General features: G+C 48.3%; 1 protein-coding gene across 1 annotated transcript in view; it reads left to right on the top strand.

Moving 5' to 3' along the window:
• The window catches only part of PTPRM (protein tyrosine phosphatase, receptor type, M), a gene marked incomplete at its 5' end in the record, with an annotated part of 499,416 nt that overhangs the window by 472,656 nt on the left and 8,890 nt on the right, over positions 1-17,870 (top strand). The window contains 6 exons of the mRNA XM_010859089.1: positions 1-21; positions 1,169-1,318; positions 2,258-2,431; positions 3,425-3,556; positions 8,144-8,269; positions 10,296-10,459. The exon at positions 1-21 is cut by the window's left edge and continues 7 nt beyond it. Of these exons, the coding sequence (XP_010857391.1) occupies positions 1-21; positions 1,169-1,318; positions 2,258-2,431; positions 3,425-3,556; positions 8,144-8,269; positions 10,296-10,459 (767 nt within the window). The remainder of the gene's footprint in view (positions 22-1,168; positions 1,319-2,257; positions 2,432-3,424; positions 3,557-8,143; positions 8,270-10,295; positions 10,460-17,870) is intronic.

Below are 17,870 nucleotides of genomic sequence, written 5' to 3'. Positions count from 1 at the left end.
GTGAACATGGTGCAGACCGAGGTACTGAACCCCCGTCCCCCCTCCTCCCCCTGTCCTCCTCCCCACCCCGTCCACACCCACCGCCAAGGCCCACGTCCCAGGGCCAAGGGGCAGGGGGAGAGAAGCCACGGTTCTGTTTTCAGAAACCCCCAGCAGAAAAGGCGAGGCACATGGCCATCCTTTCTTCCCGCCCTCCTCCTTCCTTCCTTTTCTTTCTTTTCTCATAAACACATGAAAAAGGCCAGGAGTCTGCCAGGTAACAGAATCTGCTCCCCAAGCCCAGCTTGCCCCTTGCTTCTGCGTCAAGGGTCCCGGTTGAGGCTCCGCTTTGAAGCCTTCAGGATTTCAATACCGTTTCTTTTTATTGTGTCTTTTAAACTAGCTGGTAACCAGAGCGAGACCACTCCTGAGAATAGGCAGGCATTTGCAGAGTGATTTTTAAGGGTAATCTCTGTGCATTTCCTTCTCTTCTGACTGTCCTTAAAAATTCTGTCCAGTGAGTGGCCTGGCATCGTGGGAATTTGCCCACTTTCTGGAAGCACTCTGGAACTTCTCTAAGGTAGAATTCAAGGTGTTTCAGGAACTTAAGTGTTTGAGAAAAAGTATTCCACCCTGCTCCTAGGAAATTAATGTTTTTACTAATGTGCATGCATGTTAAGTCGCTTTAGTCGTGTCCAGCTGTGTGCGATCCCATGAACTATAGCCCACCAAGCTCCTCTGTCCGTGGGATTCTCCAGGCAAGAATACTGAAGTCAGTGGCCATTCCCTTCTCCAGGGGACCTCCCTGACCCAGGGATCGAAACCACATCTCTAATGTCTCCTTCATTGACAGGCGGTTTCTCTACCACTAGTACCACCTGGGAAGCCCCAGTGTCTGAGTGGTTTCCATCAGTGTGTTGAAGCCTTCTGCACTGAGCCCCTGCTTACCTCTCCTCCTGCGGGCCTCCACATATGGCCAATCACTAATGCCCTGCCCTTCCGTTGGAGGATGACAGGATTACTGGCCCTGAGACAGCCCCCTCCGAGCAGCCAGGTCCCCTCCCTGGCCTTCTCTCCGGAAGGAAGGCGTGCTCTGGGACGGGTGAACCATTGTTCTCTGGTCCGCGAGGGGCTACCTCCCCTCCTCCTCTGGTTCCTGGGAGTTACCTTGGTTTCTCTGCTTCCCCAGGAGCAGTACGTGTTCATCCACGATGCCATTCTGGAAGCCTGTCTCTGCGGGGACACCTCGGTGCCCGCTTCCCAGGTCAGGTCTCTCTACTATGACATGAACAAGCTGGACCCACAGACCAATTCGAGCCAGATCAAGGAGGAATTCCGGGTAGGTCGTGCTAAAGGGACAAGGCTGTGACCTTGCTCCTAAGAAGAGCCTCAGAGTCGGCTCCAGAACCTTTGAGCCCATGCAGGGCTTCTCAGCCTCAGCACTGTTGATGCTGGGGGCTCAGTTGTCCGTGGCCGAGGGGCTGTCCTGTCGGGTGTTCAGTGGCATCCCTGGCCGCTGCCCACTGAATGCCTGAGCCCTGCCCCCTACACACCACCCTGACGGCAAGACCATGTGCTGATGTAGTTAGTGTCCCCACATCAAGACCCACTGGTCTGGCAGAGCCAGGCCCTCCCCACCCCTACCCCTGCTCAGGGAGCAGATGTCAGACCAACCCACAGTGTAACCCCGACAGCTAGACCAAGCCAGGCACATTCAGGGTGCTTGCTGGCAAGAGTGCACGCATTCTAAATCATTCAGTCGTGTCTGACTCTTTAGGACCCCGTGGACTGTAGCCCAGCAGGCTCCTCTGTCCATGGGATTCTCCAGGCAAGGATACTGGAGTGGGTTGCCCTGCCTTCCTCCAGGGGATCTTCCCGGCTCAGGGATCAAACTCGCATCTGTTAGGTCTCCCGCATTCGCAGGCAGGTTCTTTACCACCAGTGCCCCCCGAGTGCCCTGTGCCATTTCTCATGCTCGCCTTGGGTCTGAATGCACCTGACTCCCCACCTAACTCCAGCCTGACCCCTGCCAATCTCTTCCTCCAAACCCTGGTGTCCAGTCCTAGCTGGACTCATTGGCACTTGATCTGGCATACGCACAGCAGTCCTTGTGTCTGCCCGTGCAGAGTCCTAAAGACTAAAGAGAAATAAAAATCTCATTGTGTAAGTGGGGTCCAGGGAGTGGGGAGTGGGGTCGTCAGCTCCAGGACACGGGGTCCCCTGAGGTCTGCACACGAGACGGGGTTCTCTTCCCGAGCGTGCCTGCTCTGTCCCCCAGACCCTGAACATGGTGACGCCGACCCTGCGCGTGGAAGACTGCAGCATTGCACTCCTGCCACGTAACCACGAGAAGAACCGCTGCATGGACATCCTGCCGCCTGACCGCTGCCTGCCCTTCCTCATCACCATCGACGGCGAGAGCAGCAACTACATCAACGCGGCCCTCATGGACGTGAGCCCCCCAACCCCCGCACCCCCTCCCTGGGCAGGGCACGGCGGGATGTTCCTCTAGGGGCAGCACCTGGGTCCTCTCCCTGGTTTCCTTTAAAGCTATGAACTGTGTTTTCAGCGAAGTGCACTTCTGCCTCCGTATCTGCTTCTGTGTCGGGACCGACGTCCTTGGTCTCTGGGAGACCCCGGTCCAGGAGGACTGATAAATGAGGGGTGTGTCGGCAGCGCTCTGAGCACTTCAGTTTTTTAACCTGCTGGCCAGAGAGCAAGAGACAGCTATTAAGTCAGGAAGGCAGTGAAGTGGGATAATATGGTTTGCAGCATTATTTTAGTTCCCATTCCTCCTAATTTAGGCAGTAATTAACATGGGGGAGAAATTGCCTGTCAGCACAGATAGTACACAACCCATTACCTCCTGTCAGTCTATTTACTTCTAACTGAATGAGCATTTGCTATTCAATTGATGGGAAAAGTGAATGGGGATTTTCAGTGCTAATGCAGAAATTTTAATTCTATTGGTGTGATATTGGTAAAAAGGTATTTAAGCTTGTCTGACGCTCTGCAGAGCTGTGAAAAGCGTGTGTGTCCTTGGATGGCAGGAATAAGTAACACCATCTCACACATTTAAACAATAAGTGCACAGATTTTAGGAGAAACGGAACTATCTTAATCATGCATATTTTAAAGTTAAATTTTCTCCATTAAATTAGTTATGTGTAGAGTCGACATTGACTTTCTACCAGAAACACCAAACAAATTGTAGGAGGTACTTATTAAGTTTTCTGAGTATCAAAGTGAGGTGACTTTAGCATTGTTTTTCTGCAGATGAGTCTATTTTTGGCCTGTTTTGGCATGGACCATGGTGATGGAATTCACCAGTTGTTAAATATGTTCAGTGTTTTGTGTCACGAGCTCCCATGTGTACAAAATAACTTTGCTCCCTCCTGTCGCGTTCTCCCGGGTCCATTTGGATCTCTCTTGTTTGCGTCTGCAGAGCTATAAACAGCCCTCGGCTTTCATAGTCACCCAGCATCCTCTGCCAAACACGGTGAAAGACTTCTGGAGGCTGGTCCTGGATTATCACTGCACGTCTGTGGTGATGCTAAACGACGTGGACCCTGCCCAGGTGAGATGCATGGACTGCGGCTGCCAGAGCCCGGCCCACGGTCCGGTCTGTGTTTTCTGTGTTTGCACATCGAGAATGCAGTCCCCTGGCAGCAGGTTACAAACCCCAGGCGAGGACAGGGAGCCAAAGATGCCTGTGTTACAAACCAGACGGGGGACTTCCCTGGCAGTCCAGTGGTTAAGACTGCACCTTCCAATGCAGGGGCTGTGGGTTCGATCCCTGGTCGGGGAGCTCAGATCCCACATGACTTATGATGAAAAAAAAAAACAAAATACAGAAGCAATGTTGTAAAAAAAAAAAGAACTCAGTGAAGAGTTTAAAAATAGTCTGCACACACACACACAAAAAAAACTTTACAAAAAATAATAAAAACCAGGTGTAATTAGGGATGGCAGCAGAAAATAGTCTGAGACCAAAAAGATGGACTGAACTCAGAGACAGTGTGAGTGACGGGGAAACAGAGGGTCATAATCTGGGCTGTTCTCGAAGGATGGAAATGCTGACTGGAGAGAGATGCAGGGTAACAGGCAGTCAGGACTGACCCGGGGGCTGAAGGACATAAAGCAAGCCGACCAGAGACGATGAGAAAGGCCGTCAACCTCTAACACAGACCCGGATCCGGGCTGGGAGTGTCTCCGAGCCTCCTGGCATGGCCCACCTGGAGCCCACAGGTGGCAGTCGGCCTAGCAGGGTGAAAAGAGTGGAGACTTTTTCACATCTAAGGGATAGCAATTACTTTTGTCAACTCTTTGGTAAAGATATATTAAAGAGAAATGAAACTGAGACTGGAAGATAAGGAAAACTGAGAATGATGAACGTGATTTGTTCGTAGCTCCTCTTCTTATACAAAGAGAGATAGAACTGGGTGGTGGTGACTCAGTATTAGTAATGGGGTTAGAAGGATTTTCCTAAAGGGAATTGTCAGGCCAGAGTGAGCCCGGGGGCCCTGGAAGCTGGATTTATCACTTTAGAGCCCAGCTATTCTAGTCACGGGCTGACCTACCGTGACAGAGGCCCTTGTGGGAAGTTTGAACTTGGTGTGTTGTAAGAATAAACTTGTTCTGGAACAGAATTAATTTTCTGTTTTACAGAGACAAATTAAAAAAAAAAAAGAAAGTCTGACATATTGCAGCAGCCAAAGTGGACAAAAATTTTCCTTCCTAAAATCCACTTTATTGTCATCAATCTGCCAAAAATGCCATGGACCTTCACTTCAGTCCTGTAATGCTTTTCATTGCATTTGAAGCAATGCATTGTCTCGTTAAGGCTATAGCCCAAAAGCTAGTTAATGAAATAATAATGATCGTGCTTGTCCTCATCTAGTCCTTTTTACTTAAGAAGCTTAAATATTTCAGTAGTCTCCCTTGGTGATCCTCTCCTCTCCAAAGAATGGGTGGCAACCATTTATAAAAGCAAGCAGACACCACAGCTGGGGACCCTCCATGACACAACCAGAAATAGGACAGAGGGTTCTGGTTTCTAACTCACAATGCCACGCGTGCGGCTCCACTCATTCAGGGTTGCTTAGTCACAGACAGAGGATAAGCGAGTGTTCCCTCTTCAGAATCATTTTTTTCCCCTAATGTGAATACTGAAATGCAGTGATAGACTGTTTTTTTTTTCCGTATGAGAAAACAGACATCAGTGGTTTACACACGTTCTTTCTGGACGACACTGTTGAATTCTAAAGCATGTTAGTCACTCAGCCGTGAACTCAGACAGTAAAGAATCTGCCTGCAATGCAGGAGACCTGGGCTCGATCCCTGGGTCGGGAATATCCCCTGGAGGAGGGACTGGCTACTCATTCCAGTGTCCTTGCCTGGAGAATCCCATGGACAGAGGAGCCCGGCAGCTACAGTCCATGGGGTCGCAAAATATCGGACATGACTAAGCAACTAACACTTGAATTCTAAAGTCGCATCCTAACCCACAGTTTTCTGGGCTCTTACCGAGCCTTGGCTGCCCTGGTGGGAGAGACCAAGGTCCCCATCCCGCTCAGCAGATGGAGCTGGTGCTGGTTTGGAGAAAGGATGCTCTTGGGATTCAGCCTTTCAGAGAGCGCTAAACGGAGCATTTGAACCGAAAGTCTCTGCAATCGCGCAAGAATAGCACTCAGCTGCTTTAAGTATTTATAGGCCCAGTTCATGGATGTGTTATGCACTATTTAAGCCATTTTCCGCACAGTTTCCTTGGGCAGGATGCAGAATGCCATAATCCAGGGGCCCGCGCCAGCCGGGCCGTTCGTGTTTCTCTGGTGAAAGTGACAAGCTTTAGATTGAGGGCTGAATTGGGAGGACAAACAGAAAGTAAGGCTGGCTCCGTCAGGAGAGAACGGGCAGGACGGTTCAGATGTGCATGCTAGGGCTTCTCTCCCCAACTCAGCTTCCCATCATATGCCTGTAAATTTTAACATGGGTACCCTGGGGGTCAAAGAGAAAATAAACTTCAGCGAGCTGTCTTTTGACAAGGCAGTTTTATAACTTGTCACCGGGAAGCTCTGGTGAGGAAGGAAAAGTTTCGTGGAAGCAATATCTTTTTTTAAGTTTTTATTTATTATATAGTTGTGTGCTTAGTCACTCAGTTGTGTCCAACTCTTTGCAACCCCGTGGACTGTAGCCCACCAGGCTCCTCTGTCCATAGAGATTATCCAGACAAGAATACTGGAGTGGGTTGCCATGCCCTCCTCCAGGGGATCTTCCCCACCCAGGGATCAAATGCAGGTCTCCCGTACTGCAGGCAGATTCTTTACCAACTAAGCCACCAGGAAAGCTCTTTATATAGTTAGTTATTTTTATTTTTAACTGTGCTGGGTCTTCGTTGCTGCTCGGACTTTCTCTAGTTGCCGTGAGCTGGGGCTGATCTTTAGTTGCAGTGCACGGGCTTCTCACTGATGACTTCTCTAGTTGCTGAGCACAGGCTCTAGGGTGCATGGGCTTCAGAAGTTTTGGCTCCCAGGCTCTAGAGCACAGGCTCAATAGTTGTGGCATGGGGGCTTAGTTTGTTCCACGGTATGTGGCATCTTCCTGACCCAGGGATCGAACCCATATCTCCTACATTGGCAGGTGGATTCTTTACTGCTGAGCCACCTGGGAAGCCTAGAAGCCTTATTTTCAAATAAATAAATGTAATTTCTAAAATACTATAGATTCAGCTCATGCAAAAAGGACCCTTAGTTATCCTACTTTCCTTCTTGGTCATGAAATTCAAACCTTTAACTTCTGTAACAGAGGGAGGGAGATGTCTTTGTTTGATCCACTGGAAACCATATTGCAATCTTGGATATAAATCGACCTTTGTAACCTTCCGTGATGAAATTTTAGATTCTTTGGAAAAGAAAACTCATCAGAAAAAGGAATTTCAGGCAGTAGGTTCTCACCTTTATTGTACATCATTCTGCTTAAAATGAGATGTTTTCATCTGCTCTTGGCTCAGAAGAAAGAGACTGTAAAATAATGAAGTGTTATCCTCTTGCCCTGTCCCCCAGCCATTTGTCCCTCTGGTAAATTGGAAAAAAAGAGTTAAATGCTGCTCCCAAAACATCATTGCATACCAAGTCCCCGAAGAAGCTTCATTTCAGACATTAAGTAGGGTCTCAGAGCTTTAGAAGGCTTCCCAGGTGACTCAGTGGTAAAGAATCTGCCTGCCAATACAAGAGATGTAAGAGATGTGGGTTGGGATCCCTGGGTTGGGAAGATTCCCTGGAGGAGGGCAGAGTAACCCACTCAGCAGAGCCTCTCGGGCTACATCTGTGGGGTTGCAAAGAGTCAGACACAACTGAACAACTGAGCGTGCATGCATGCCTGCAGAGCTTTAGAACAGATTTGTGATAACAGACAGGGGTTTTTCTCACCTGTCTCCCAAGTTCAGTGTTGCTGCAGGGCAGTGGCAGTGACATCTGCCATCGTGCTTGGCACCCTGCCTGCCACACTCATCAGCTGCTCCACGTTTCAGCAGAACTCCTGGTTCCCCAGTGTCACTAATACCTGGAGTGTGAGACGCTAGGAAATTGAGTTTTTAATTGGAGCCCAAAGCGGTTACTCTTATTCCGCCGTGTTTTCTAGGTCTGAGCTGGGAGGGTTTGGACCAGAGCATGAGAAAATGCAACCCAACACTGTTATCAGTATTTTGTCACTAAACAGCCCTGTTCTCAAAGTGATTACATACTACTAGGTGGGCCCAGATGGAAGGCTGGAGACTCGGGTGTCAAGTGGGTCATCTCAAATGTCTTTACTTTTGTAACGGCAGCTCAGGGCATCTCCCCAGGGCTGGAAAAGAATGCCTTTCAGCAGCAAAAGAGATCTTACAGCAATGGTATTCAGGAGGCCCACATGACCTCCTTGGGAGGCAGAATTCCTCGTGGCTTAGTGACGCTTTCACAGAAAATAGAGAAAAAAGTACTAGATGGACAGGGGGAATTAACGGCTCAGCCAACAAGAAAGTCAACCGGTCGACTGGGGGGAAGGAAAAGAGAAAGGAAATGAAGTGAATGAGGGGTGTTGGGGCCTGATGCTGGTGGTGACCTTATCCAGACGTGAGCAGTAAATGTATTCGGACCATTAACCTCGCGTTTCTGCGTTTTGAATCCAGTTGTGTCCACAGTACTGGCCAGAGAATGGAGTCCACCGACACGGCCCCATCCAGGTGGAGTTTGTTTCTGCTGACCTGGAAGAAGACATCATCAGTAGGATATTCCGAATCTACAACGCAGCGCGAGTAAGATCCGCAACCACCATGGCTGGTGTTGCGGTTTCATTATTTTCTCATCCATTGACTGGGTAGATGGTCTGGGTCAGTCAGTGTTCTGGGAGCCTGAAGGCCCATCTAGGAGTCTGTGAACAAAACAACGTTCCCTGACCCTGTGGAGCTTATGTTCTAAAGGGAGGAGACAGGAGAGGATGGACACAAAGATTGCCTGCTAGATTTGCTAGAAGGTACTGTGTGCTGTAGGAGAAAAATGGGAAAGCAGAAGGTGCCAGGCCTAGACAAGAGTGTGAGCAGAGGGGCCGTATGAATGCAGCCTGGCGGGCGTGAGGGGCAGCCATATGCTCTCGTGCAGTTGGCTTTAGGGGCAGAAAAGACAGTCAGTGCAAAGGCCCTGAGGTGGGGGGATTGTCTGGTGAGTCCCATAACAGCAAGGTGGCTGATGTGTCCGCAGCCCACGAGGAGAAGGCGGGAGTAGCTGCTGGGGCCGAGGTTGGGGTCCAGGGGGCAGAGGTCACTTAGGGCCCTGCAGGCCACCACCAGGATCGGGGCTTCCACGCTGAAGGAAAGGAGGTGCCATCACAGGGTCCCGAGTGAAAGAGTCTTGTGCTCTAATCTAGCTTTTAGAAGGCACGCTCTGGCGTCTGTGCTGAGGACAGACAGTGAGAGAGCGGGTCAGGAGGCTGTTGTAATAATCCAGGTGGGAAAGGACAAGGGTAGGCAGAGTGGCAGTGGCCAGGGGAGGTGGAGGGACTCGGATACATTCTGGCCTCAGAGCCAATAGGATAGGATGGGCTGATCAGTTGGATCCCAGGGACTCACGAGCAGCTCTCAGCGTGTTGGTCCTGAGAACTGGGTGGAACAGACATTAACCAGGTTAGGAAAAGCTGTGCAGGTAAGATTGTTAGGGGTCGGAGCACGCATGGACAGAAGGCAGGTCAGCTGGGTACATGCTGGGTTTGAAGTGACTGTTTGATGCCTGCATTGGAATATTGTGGAGACCTTGGAATCTGTGAGGGTGAAATTCAGGAGCAAGGTCTGGAGACCCAGATTGAGGACTCACTAGAATAGTTAAAGCTATGAGACTGAATGAAACCTTCAAGAGAGAAGTGGAGAAGAGAAAGGGACCCAAGGACTGAGCCTGGGGCCTGCATCAGCAAGAGTCTAACAGGAAGGGAGGCCAAGAGCTGTGGGGTTTGGTTGGGGTACAGTCAGGAAGGAAACAAGAGTGATCCCCTGTGTCGGGTTCTACCGGCAGCCACAGAAGATTTAGCCCAAGAGAGTCAGACTAAAACCATGTGGCCTGGTTATTTCTTGACTCCTAAAATTCTATTTAAATCCTCCTGCCAGTGCAGGAGACTCAGGAGACACAGACACAGGTTCTGTTCAATCCCTGGGTCGGGAAGATGCCCTGGAGGAGGGCATGGCAACCCACTCCAATATTCTTGCCTGGAGAATCCCATGGACAGAGGAACCGGGCAGGCTTTAGTCCATGGGGTTGCATAATTGTATACGACTGAGCAACTGAGCACATACACATAATTCTATTTAATTACGGTGAAAGATCAACTATTGATATCTTAGCAAGAGTCATGCCAGTGAGCAGAACCTTGTTATACTCCCAGGACACAGGGTGTCATCTGTAACACTCTGAACTCACAGACATTGCCAGATCACAATTTATCCTTTACCTTTAGTTTACTTGTAATTAAAGTCCGGCCTGTTTACCACTCTCAGCCCAGTGTGGTCAGTGCTCAGGTCGTGTGCTGTTTTTCACACGGCGTTTGCAAAGCTGTGAGCATTCCACTTCGCTTCTGTCTGCCCTCCCGATGGAAACACCTGGTGTTTTATATCAGCTCGCGATTCAGACTCCTAACTCCTCGGGCCATAGATGGTCCATTTGTTAACTACAGGCAGGCCCTCCTTCCCTCGGGCCCACTGGCATGAGGAGGTGGGGTCAGCGCGCTGGAGCTTGGCCCTGAGAGTAACGCCTGCTTTTTTTCTCTCCGCTCCCCTCCGATCACCTGGCCCTCTGCAGCCCCAGGACGGGTACCGGATGGTGCAGCAGTTCCAGTTCCTGGGCTGGCCGATGTACAGGGACACGCCGGTGTCCAAGCGCTCCTTCCTGAAGCTCATCCGCCAGGTGGACAAGTGGCAGGAGGAGTACAACGGCGGGGGGGGACGCACGGTCGTGCACTGCCTGTGAGTACACACGTCCACCAGACGGACACCAGCCCCAACGCCTCGGCTCACTGCCTCTTGTTCATTATAAACGGAGAAGAAGTAAGCAGATCTGGGCGACAGCTTAGTTTGCAGAAAACAAGCACATGCGCATTTTACCTTTGGAGGGAATGGCGCTGCTATAAATTGAGCCCCAACCTTGTGACTGGAAGCCGCTGCCTCCCGAAAAAATACCTGGGTGGGTTCAGTGAGCTCCTTCCAGCTCTTGAGAGCACGTTGTTAAGCTTCGGGGAATTTTCTGAGCTGGTTGTGAAACTGTTGGTAACCTGAAATCCTCAGCGGCAGACGTGTTTATGTCACGGACGTCAGCAAATGCCACAGTCAAGGGCCCCTCCCCGTTACGGCAGAACTGGTTTACCAGCGCACTCATTGGTGATTCTGTTGGATTTCATGACAGAGGTTTCAGAGGAACTGTTTCCTTCTTCTTTGTGGTTTTAAGAGAGTTTTGTTTTGTTTTGTTTGCCTGGGGACAGATATATATTGGGAAGATTTGGTTACAGCCAGGGTCTGCAGACTGGTCTCCAGACCAGCAATTTTAACAAGTGCTAAAATGGGAGATCCTTGGCTGCAGAATAATGGTTCCCAACCTTGGCTGCACATCTGGGGAGCTTTAAAAAACAAACAAACAAACAAACAATGCCCAGGCCACAGCAAAACAATTAAATCCAGATCTCTGGGGGTGGGAAGACTGGGCAACAGTGCTTTTTTTAACTCCCGGATTATTTCAGCACGAGGCCGAGGTTGCGAGCCGTGGCTTGAGTCTGCGTGCTTTTCAAAGCACTTTCACCTGCATCTTCTCATGGGCGAGGAGAGGAGCTAATCAACCGGCTGGAGGTGGCTTAATGGGCAGCGATTAGAAAGCCTGGCAGTCTGGGGAGATGGGGAGAGAGTCTGTGGACACTGAGTATGAGCTTCCTTCTCTTTTCAGTGGAGCGTTGTTAACAAGCTCCCAGGGAGCTCTCCCAAATTGAAGGGAAGACAAAGCTCTGCTCCGGGGACACCGAGCCTGGTTACAGCAACCAGCATGGCCGAGGGCTCGTTACTCTCTGCTCTCTGCCGTATCTTGCGAGATGCCCCACCCCCAGCCCCCACCCCGGGTCTGGGAACCCAGGACTCTGCCACCTCTCAGCACCGAATGTGGCAAGAAACCGCTGTCCCCTCAGAAACAGTCTTATGAAGCAACCAACACTGGCCCTTCATCAGAAGTCCCCCAACTCCTCCCCTCCACCTTCCCCTTCTTTCTCAGGGACCCAGTTCATTAAAATCATCTCCACCGAGAAAACGTCCAGAAGGATCAATGAACTGCTCCCATCCCCGTTTTTATTCCTCTACTTGCAGACTTAACTTCTGATCAGAATAAGATCAGAGGGTCACCTGTGTGAGGTGATACAGCCCTGGCGAAGATAATCGACATTTTAGTGAGAGCTTGTATTCGATCGGTTAGGTTTTCTTGGGGATGCAAAAACAGTTTGCAGTTACCAATTTCTGCATCAGGAGCCTGCTAGCCTCTGGAACTAGGAACATCACACTTCTAGAAGCTTCCTGACCAGGGCCAGCCCTGGGACCCAAATGGCTGCATCCCACATGTATTAAATTCACCTTAAAAAATGCATTCCAGTATACAGTAGGTGCAGACAAATACTGTTTGATTCCACTTATACAAGGTGTACCTAGAAGAGTCAGACTCATAGAGTCAGAAAGTATTAGTCCCTCGGTAGGTGCCAGAGGTCGAGGGTGGGGGAGAATGGGGAGCTAGCATTTAATGGGGACAGAGTTTCAGTTTAGGAAGGTGAAAGTTTTCAGGCTATGGACGATGGTGAGTTGTACATTGTGAAGGTACTTAGTGCCACAGAACTGCACAGTTAAATACGGTTAAAATAGTATGTTTTATGTCATGTGACTTTTACCACAATAAAAAAAAAACTTTTTTTTAATCATAACAGGAAAAAAGGAGGGGGCTACATCCCAGTAGTGGGAGATCTGAGGCCCCAGGAGGGGTTTGCGGGGAAGATGCAAAGACCCATTAAGTCACTGCACCTCGTAGACCACCCTGTAGACACTCTCTCCAAGGCACGGCTATGACCCCAGACTGAACAGTTCCACCCCCTGCCCACGGGATACCTAAGACAGTGGCTGTTCTCTCACCCAGTGGACACTGCGGGCACCTGCTGCTTCTGCCCTCCTGCCAGCCGAGCCCCCGGCACCTTCTCCTGCTGAGAGATCCTGGACTTCTCCCTGGGAACCATCCTCCCCACAACTCTGAAGTCCCAGCTGTTGCCATGGGGCTGCCATTTACTCTGTCCATATCACGGGGGCAGGGCATGAGACCCAGGCTGGGGTCAATGCTGACTGTTGTCAAGATTTTAAAATCTTAATCTTAGGTTTTTTAGTTGTAGGAACAGAGTTAGGTTAAATCGGTATCCTTCAGTTCAGGCCAGGAGACGTTGCCTTGACCCACAGGCAACCTGCTGTCCACCCCACCACCTCCGAGATGAGACCTTCTTCCTATGCAGTATAGCGCAGTGCCACCTACTGGCCATGGGCAGAGTATCCATTCCCGGGACGCCCTTCAGGGCTGTGAACTGGACGGTTCACAGAAAGCAAGCAGGGAATTCTTTGTCTTTATACACATCTTCCAGCTGATAAAACTAGTCAGAATGGGTAGAATTAAGGTCTCATGCTTTTTCAACCCTTGATGAAAGTAATGGATGTAGACAGTGGTCATCGACAGCTGCTGAAAGCATTAGATGAAAAGCCAATGGAGGAGAAACAGTGAGGTGTCAATGCAGAGAGAGATAAGAGACTGAAGAGCAGAAGAGAAAATTCAGGAACAACCACACCTCGGGGTCCCCTGACTCACAGCAGGGTCCCACAGCAGCACACCACCTGCAGGGCAGTGATCTCCCTTCTCACGCTACCCAGAGAGCATCTCCAGTGCATGCTGTCTTCGTGCAGACCTGCAAAGGAAGACAACAGAGCTTCTACAGAAAATCTTCACCTGAAGGAGTAATCAGAGATGAGTTACGCAGGACACAGAACAGCGGCCATAAAGGAAGACATTGGTAAATTGGGTCGTTAAAGCTGAGCACTCCCGTTCATCCAAGGAGCGTGGAAGCACAAGACGGGACACTGACATTTGCGCTCCATACATCTGACAAAGAATTCCTAGCCAGCATGCCAAAGAACTGCTGAATTCGACAAGAAAAGGACAGACAATCCAACTGTTGGGCAAAATGCTTGATGAGAACTTCATTTTTTCAAAAAAGAATATCCAAATAGCCAATAAGCATAGAAAAGGCATCATTAGTTTTCAGGAGAATATGCATTAAAATACAGCAAAATTGGGTGCCCCTACATTCTCACCAGAATGTCTAAAATTTAAACAAATAAATGGTTCTAAGTGTTGGGAGACTGTGGAGTAACTGGACTCCAAACACTGTTGGAACAAAGTAAGCACGTACAACCATTTTGGAACCATTTAAATAGCATATGTGTGTGCATGCGTGCATGCTAAGTCGCTTCAGTCGTGTCCAGCTCTTTGTAACCCTGTGGACTGTAGCCCACCAAGCTCCTCTGTCCATGGGATTCTCCAGGCAAGAATACTGGAGTGGGTGGCCATGCCCTCCTCCAGGGGATCTTCCCAACCCAGGCATCAAACCCATGTCTCTGTCTCCTGCATTGGCAGATGGATTCTTTACCACTAGCGCCACCTGGGAAGCCCTTTAACAACATTTACCAAAGCTAAATATAAATATATCCTCTGAGCTCTTCTGCTGTGAGGTCTGTGACTGCAAAAATGACTCATAAATGCAATAGGAGACGTGCTTATAGCAAACATACTCATAATATGGAAAACTGCAAACAGCCCAAACATTCGTCAGCTCCTAGATAAAGAAATTATGCAGTAGTACATGCACTCAATGGAATTATTCTCAGCAACATAAGAAGAAAAGGCTTCCCTGGTGGCTCAGATGGTAAAGAACTGCCTGGAATGCAGGAGACCCAGGCTCAATCCCCGCGTCCAGAAGATCCCCTGGAGAAGGGAACAGCTACCCACTCCAGTATTCTTGCCTGGAGAATTCCATGGACAGAGGAACCTGGCGGGCTGCAGTCCATGGGGGTCCCAAAGAGTTGGACACGACTGAGCGACTAACACACACAATGTAGGAGGGCAAACTGCTGATACAACGTGGGTGCTTCCCACACAGTTAATGTTAAACAAAATAAGCCAGACTCAGAGAGTACATGCTGTATGATTCCATGTGTACAGAATTCAAAAACAGACAAAAGAAACTAATGATGCCAGACCTGAGAACAGAGATTATCTTGAAGGTGTTGGTGGTTTTGGTGAGGAAGGAATACTGGGGAGAGGGGATCCAGGGGGCTGATTGTGGTCAGTATCTTGATCCAAATGGTAGTTAATGGTATATGCATTTGCAAAAGTTAACTGCGATCTATACTTAACCACTTGTGGGCTTAATTGTAGGTATCTTATACTTTATTTAAAAAACTGATTTGGAACTTAAGCATGGAATGATCAAGCTGGCGTTGGAACACAGTGATCAATCTTAAAATCACAAGACAAGGTGATGTCCTATGCCTGCTTCCTAATGAAAGTTCACTTATAAAGTATATTTATCCAGAAAGAAAAAAATCCTGAATTTCTTATGAAACTCTGGAGCTAAATCCCAATTAACAGAAAGCACAGGATTAGAGATTGGTGAATGTGGGGCTGTCTGCAGGGAAAATGACCCCATTTCCTCAACAAATAAATTGCCAAGAGGAAACAATGAGAGAGCAAAAAGAACCCACAGATTAAAATAAACTTGCAAGACTTGTCAACCGAATGCAGTGTGGACTTTGCTTGGATGAGGATTTGAAAAAGTCAACCGTAAGAAAAAGTCTAAACAACCTGGGAAATTTGGACAGTACCTAGAAATTTGATTCTGTTAAACTGTAGTGTTTATTTTAGGTGTAATAACAATGGTATTGTGTTTATTAAAAAAAAAAAGTCCTTTGCATCCTTGGAAAAGTGGTTGATTCCAGAGCTGGTACAAGGGAGAAGTTACAGGACCAGTTAGAAAATCTCATGGTTCTAGAAAGTAAGGACGTGCTTGAAAAAGGTTGGAGGAACCAGCCTGATGGAGCTCCTAATGGCCAAAGCCAGAACAATTTCAGCAACAAAATAAACATGGATACTATTTTAGCTCAAAGAAATGAAATTGATATGTATAAGTCTAAAGTGACATAAATAATAGAAATAAATAAGCAAATAAAATTTCAAACAGTGCCTGAGAGTTCTCTCTTTAGAGCAGGATGTAGAAGGAAAGAGTGATGTGGACACCAATTAGACAGGTGTCAGAGACGTCACTTTGCTGACAAAGGTCCGTAGAGACAAAGCTGTGGTCTTTCCAGGGGTCATGTATGGATATGAGCGTTGGACCATAAAGAAGGCTAAGCGCCGAAGAATTGATGCTTTCAAACTGTGGTGCTGGAGAAGACTCTTGAGAGTCCCTTAGATAGCAAGAAGATCAAACCTAAAGGAAATCAACCTTGACTATTCATTGGAAGGACTGATGGTGAAGCTGAAGCTCCAATACTTTGGCCATCTGATGTGAAAAGCCGACTCATTAGAAAAGATCCTGATTCTGAAAAAGAATGAAGGCAGGAAGAGAAAGGGACAAGAGGATGAGATGGTTGGATGACATTACTGGCTCACTGGATGTGAGTTTGAGCAAATTCAGGGAGATGGTGAAGGACAAGGAAGCCTGACGTGCTGCAGTTTGTGGGACTGAAAAGAGTCGGACACGACTTAATGACTGAAGAACAAGCAGCGCAGTGAACACTGTTGCAGACTGGATCCCTAAATGGGCATGAATAACAGCGGATGAAGCTTTGAGGAGAACAAGATAGTTACATAATCCCAGTGTATTTTTCCCAAGATACTTATTAACTACAAAGAGAAGCATCATGAGTACATGGTGAAAAAATCTGCCAGACATCCACCATCTTAATAAGCAACCAAGGCCAGCATCGCCAGCAACAAGACAGTCAACACCATGAACCTTCGAAGGAGGCGACACCCTTTCCATGGTTTTCTTACCAAAGTGCATAACCTCATGTTCAATGATAAGAAAGCATCAGAGGAATCAAAATGAAGGTACTTTCTACAATTTGTATTTTGTGATGACTTCTCAAATCGTGGATGGGGGACCATGGCTCTTTTCTGCATCTCATTCTGTATTCCATATTCTGCAAAACAACTGACCAGTCGTCTTTCAAAGTGTCAAGGTCAAAAAAGACAAGGGAACACTGAGGACGCAGCTCATAGGAAACACTAAATGCTAGGTGGGTCCTGGACTGAATCCTGGACCAGAAGAAAGGACGGTTGTAGAAAAACTGGACACCCTGACCAAGGTCTGTAATTTAGTCAATAGCATTATACCAGCAGTAACTTCCTGGTTTTAACCGTTTGCTACAGTTATGTAAGACCTTCACATCAGGGAAGGTGGGCATACAGAGAACTCTCTGTGCTATTTTACAGTGATTCTGTACAATTAAAATTAATCCAAAATAGAAAGTTTTATTTTGAAAGAGCCCTTATGAAGCCGTTTATCTCAAATTGGGACTGGAACCCAGCCAAAATCCACGGTCTTCTGACTGAGATCACAGACCGAGTTTCAGGACCTAATGAAACTCAGGTTTTCAAGTTTCACTTCTCATCGCAGAAAGTATTCCGTGAGAGACAAAGTGATAGGTAGGAAGTGTATTTATTCAGAGAGAAACACGCTCCACAGACAGAGTGTGGGCCATAGCAGCAGCGAGTGTGGCAGTCTCAAACTATGGTTGTGATTACCTTTTAAGGGATGGGTACTTTCCTAGGCTAGTGAGTGGGAGAATTATTCCAACTATTTGGAGAAGGGGCGGGGATTTCCAGGGATTGGGCCATCGCCCACTTTTTGGTCTTTGATTGTCCACTTTGGAACTGCCATGGCACCTCTGGGTGTCATTTAGCTTGCTGATGTTTTGCATTGAGCTTGAACTGAGGATCAAGGTTTAGTCAAGTTGACTTGTCTGCCTTCTAGTACCCATTTGGATCGAATCAGTTTATGCTGTGTTCTCTAGCTGTGTCATTCTTTCCAAGGTTGTGTGCTGCCCTCTTCCCTCCTGTTTCATTTATATTTTAGAGACAAAGCATGAAATGCTAATAGATTGTCTGAGGCCAAATCCATCTTTGAGCATAACCCACACCCATCCCAGTTTTCCTGCAGACACTGCATGAGATGTTTGTATATTGAAAATTTTCCTGCGGGTCTTATGCAGCCGTGGGGGCAGAGGTGGAGCTGAGAGAGCAGGCCAGGTTCCCATCACC

Source organism: Bison bison, unplaced genomic scaffold, assembly GCF_000754665.1.
Source record: "Bison bison bison isolate TAMUID 2011002044 unplaced genomic scaffold, Bison_UMD1.0 scf7180017864453, whole genome shotgun sequence".
Lineage (NCBI taxonomy): Eukaryota > Metazoa > Chordata > Mammalia > Artiodactyla > Bovidae > Bison > Bison bison.
The sequence above is the reverse complement of the archived record's forward strand: the minus strand, read 5'-3'. Positions and strand labels throughout refer to the sequence as shown.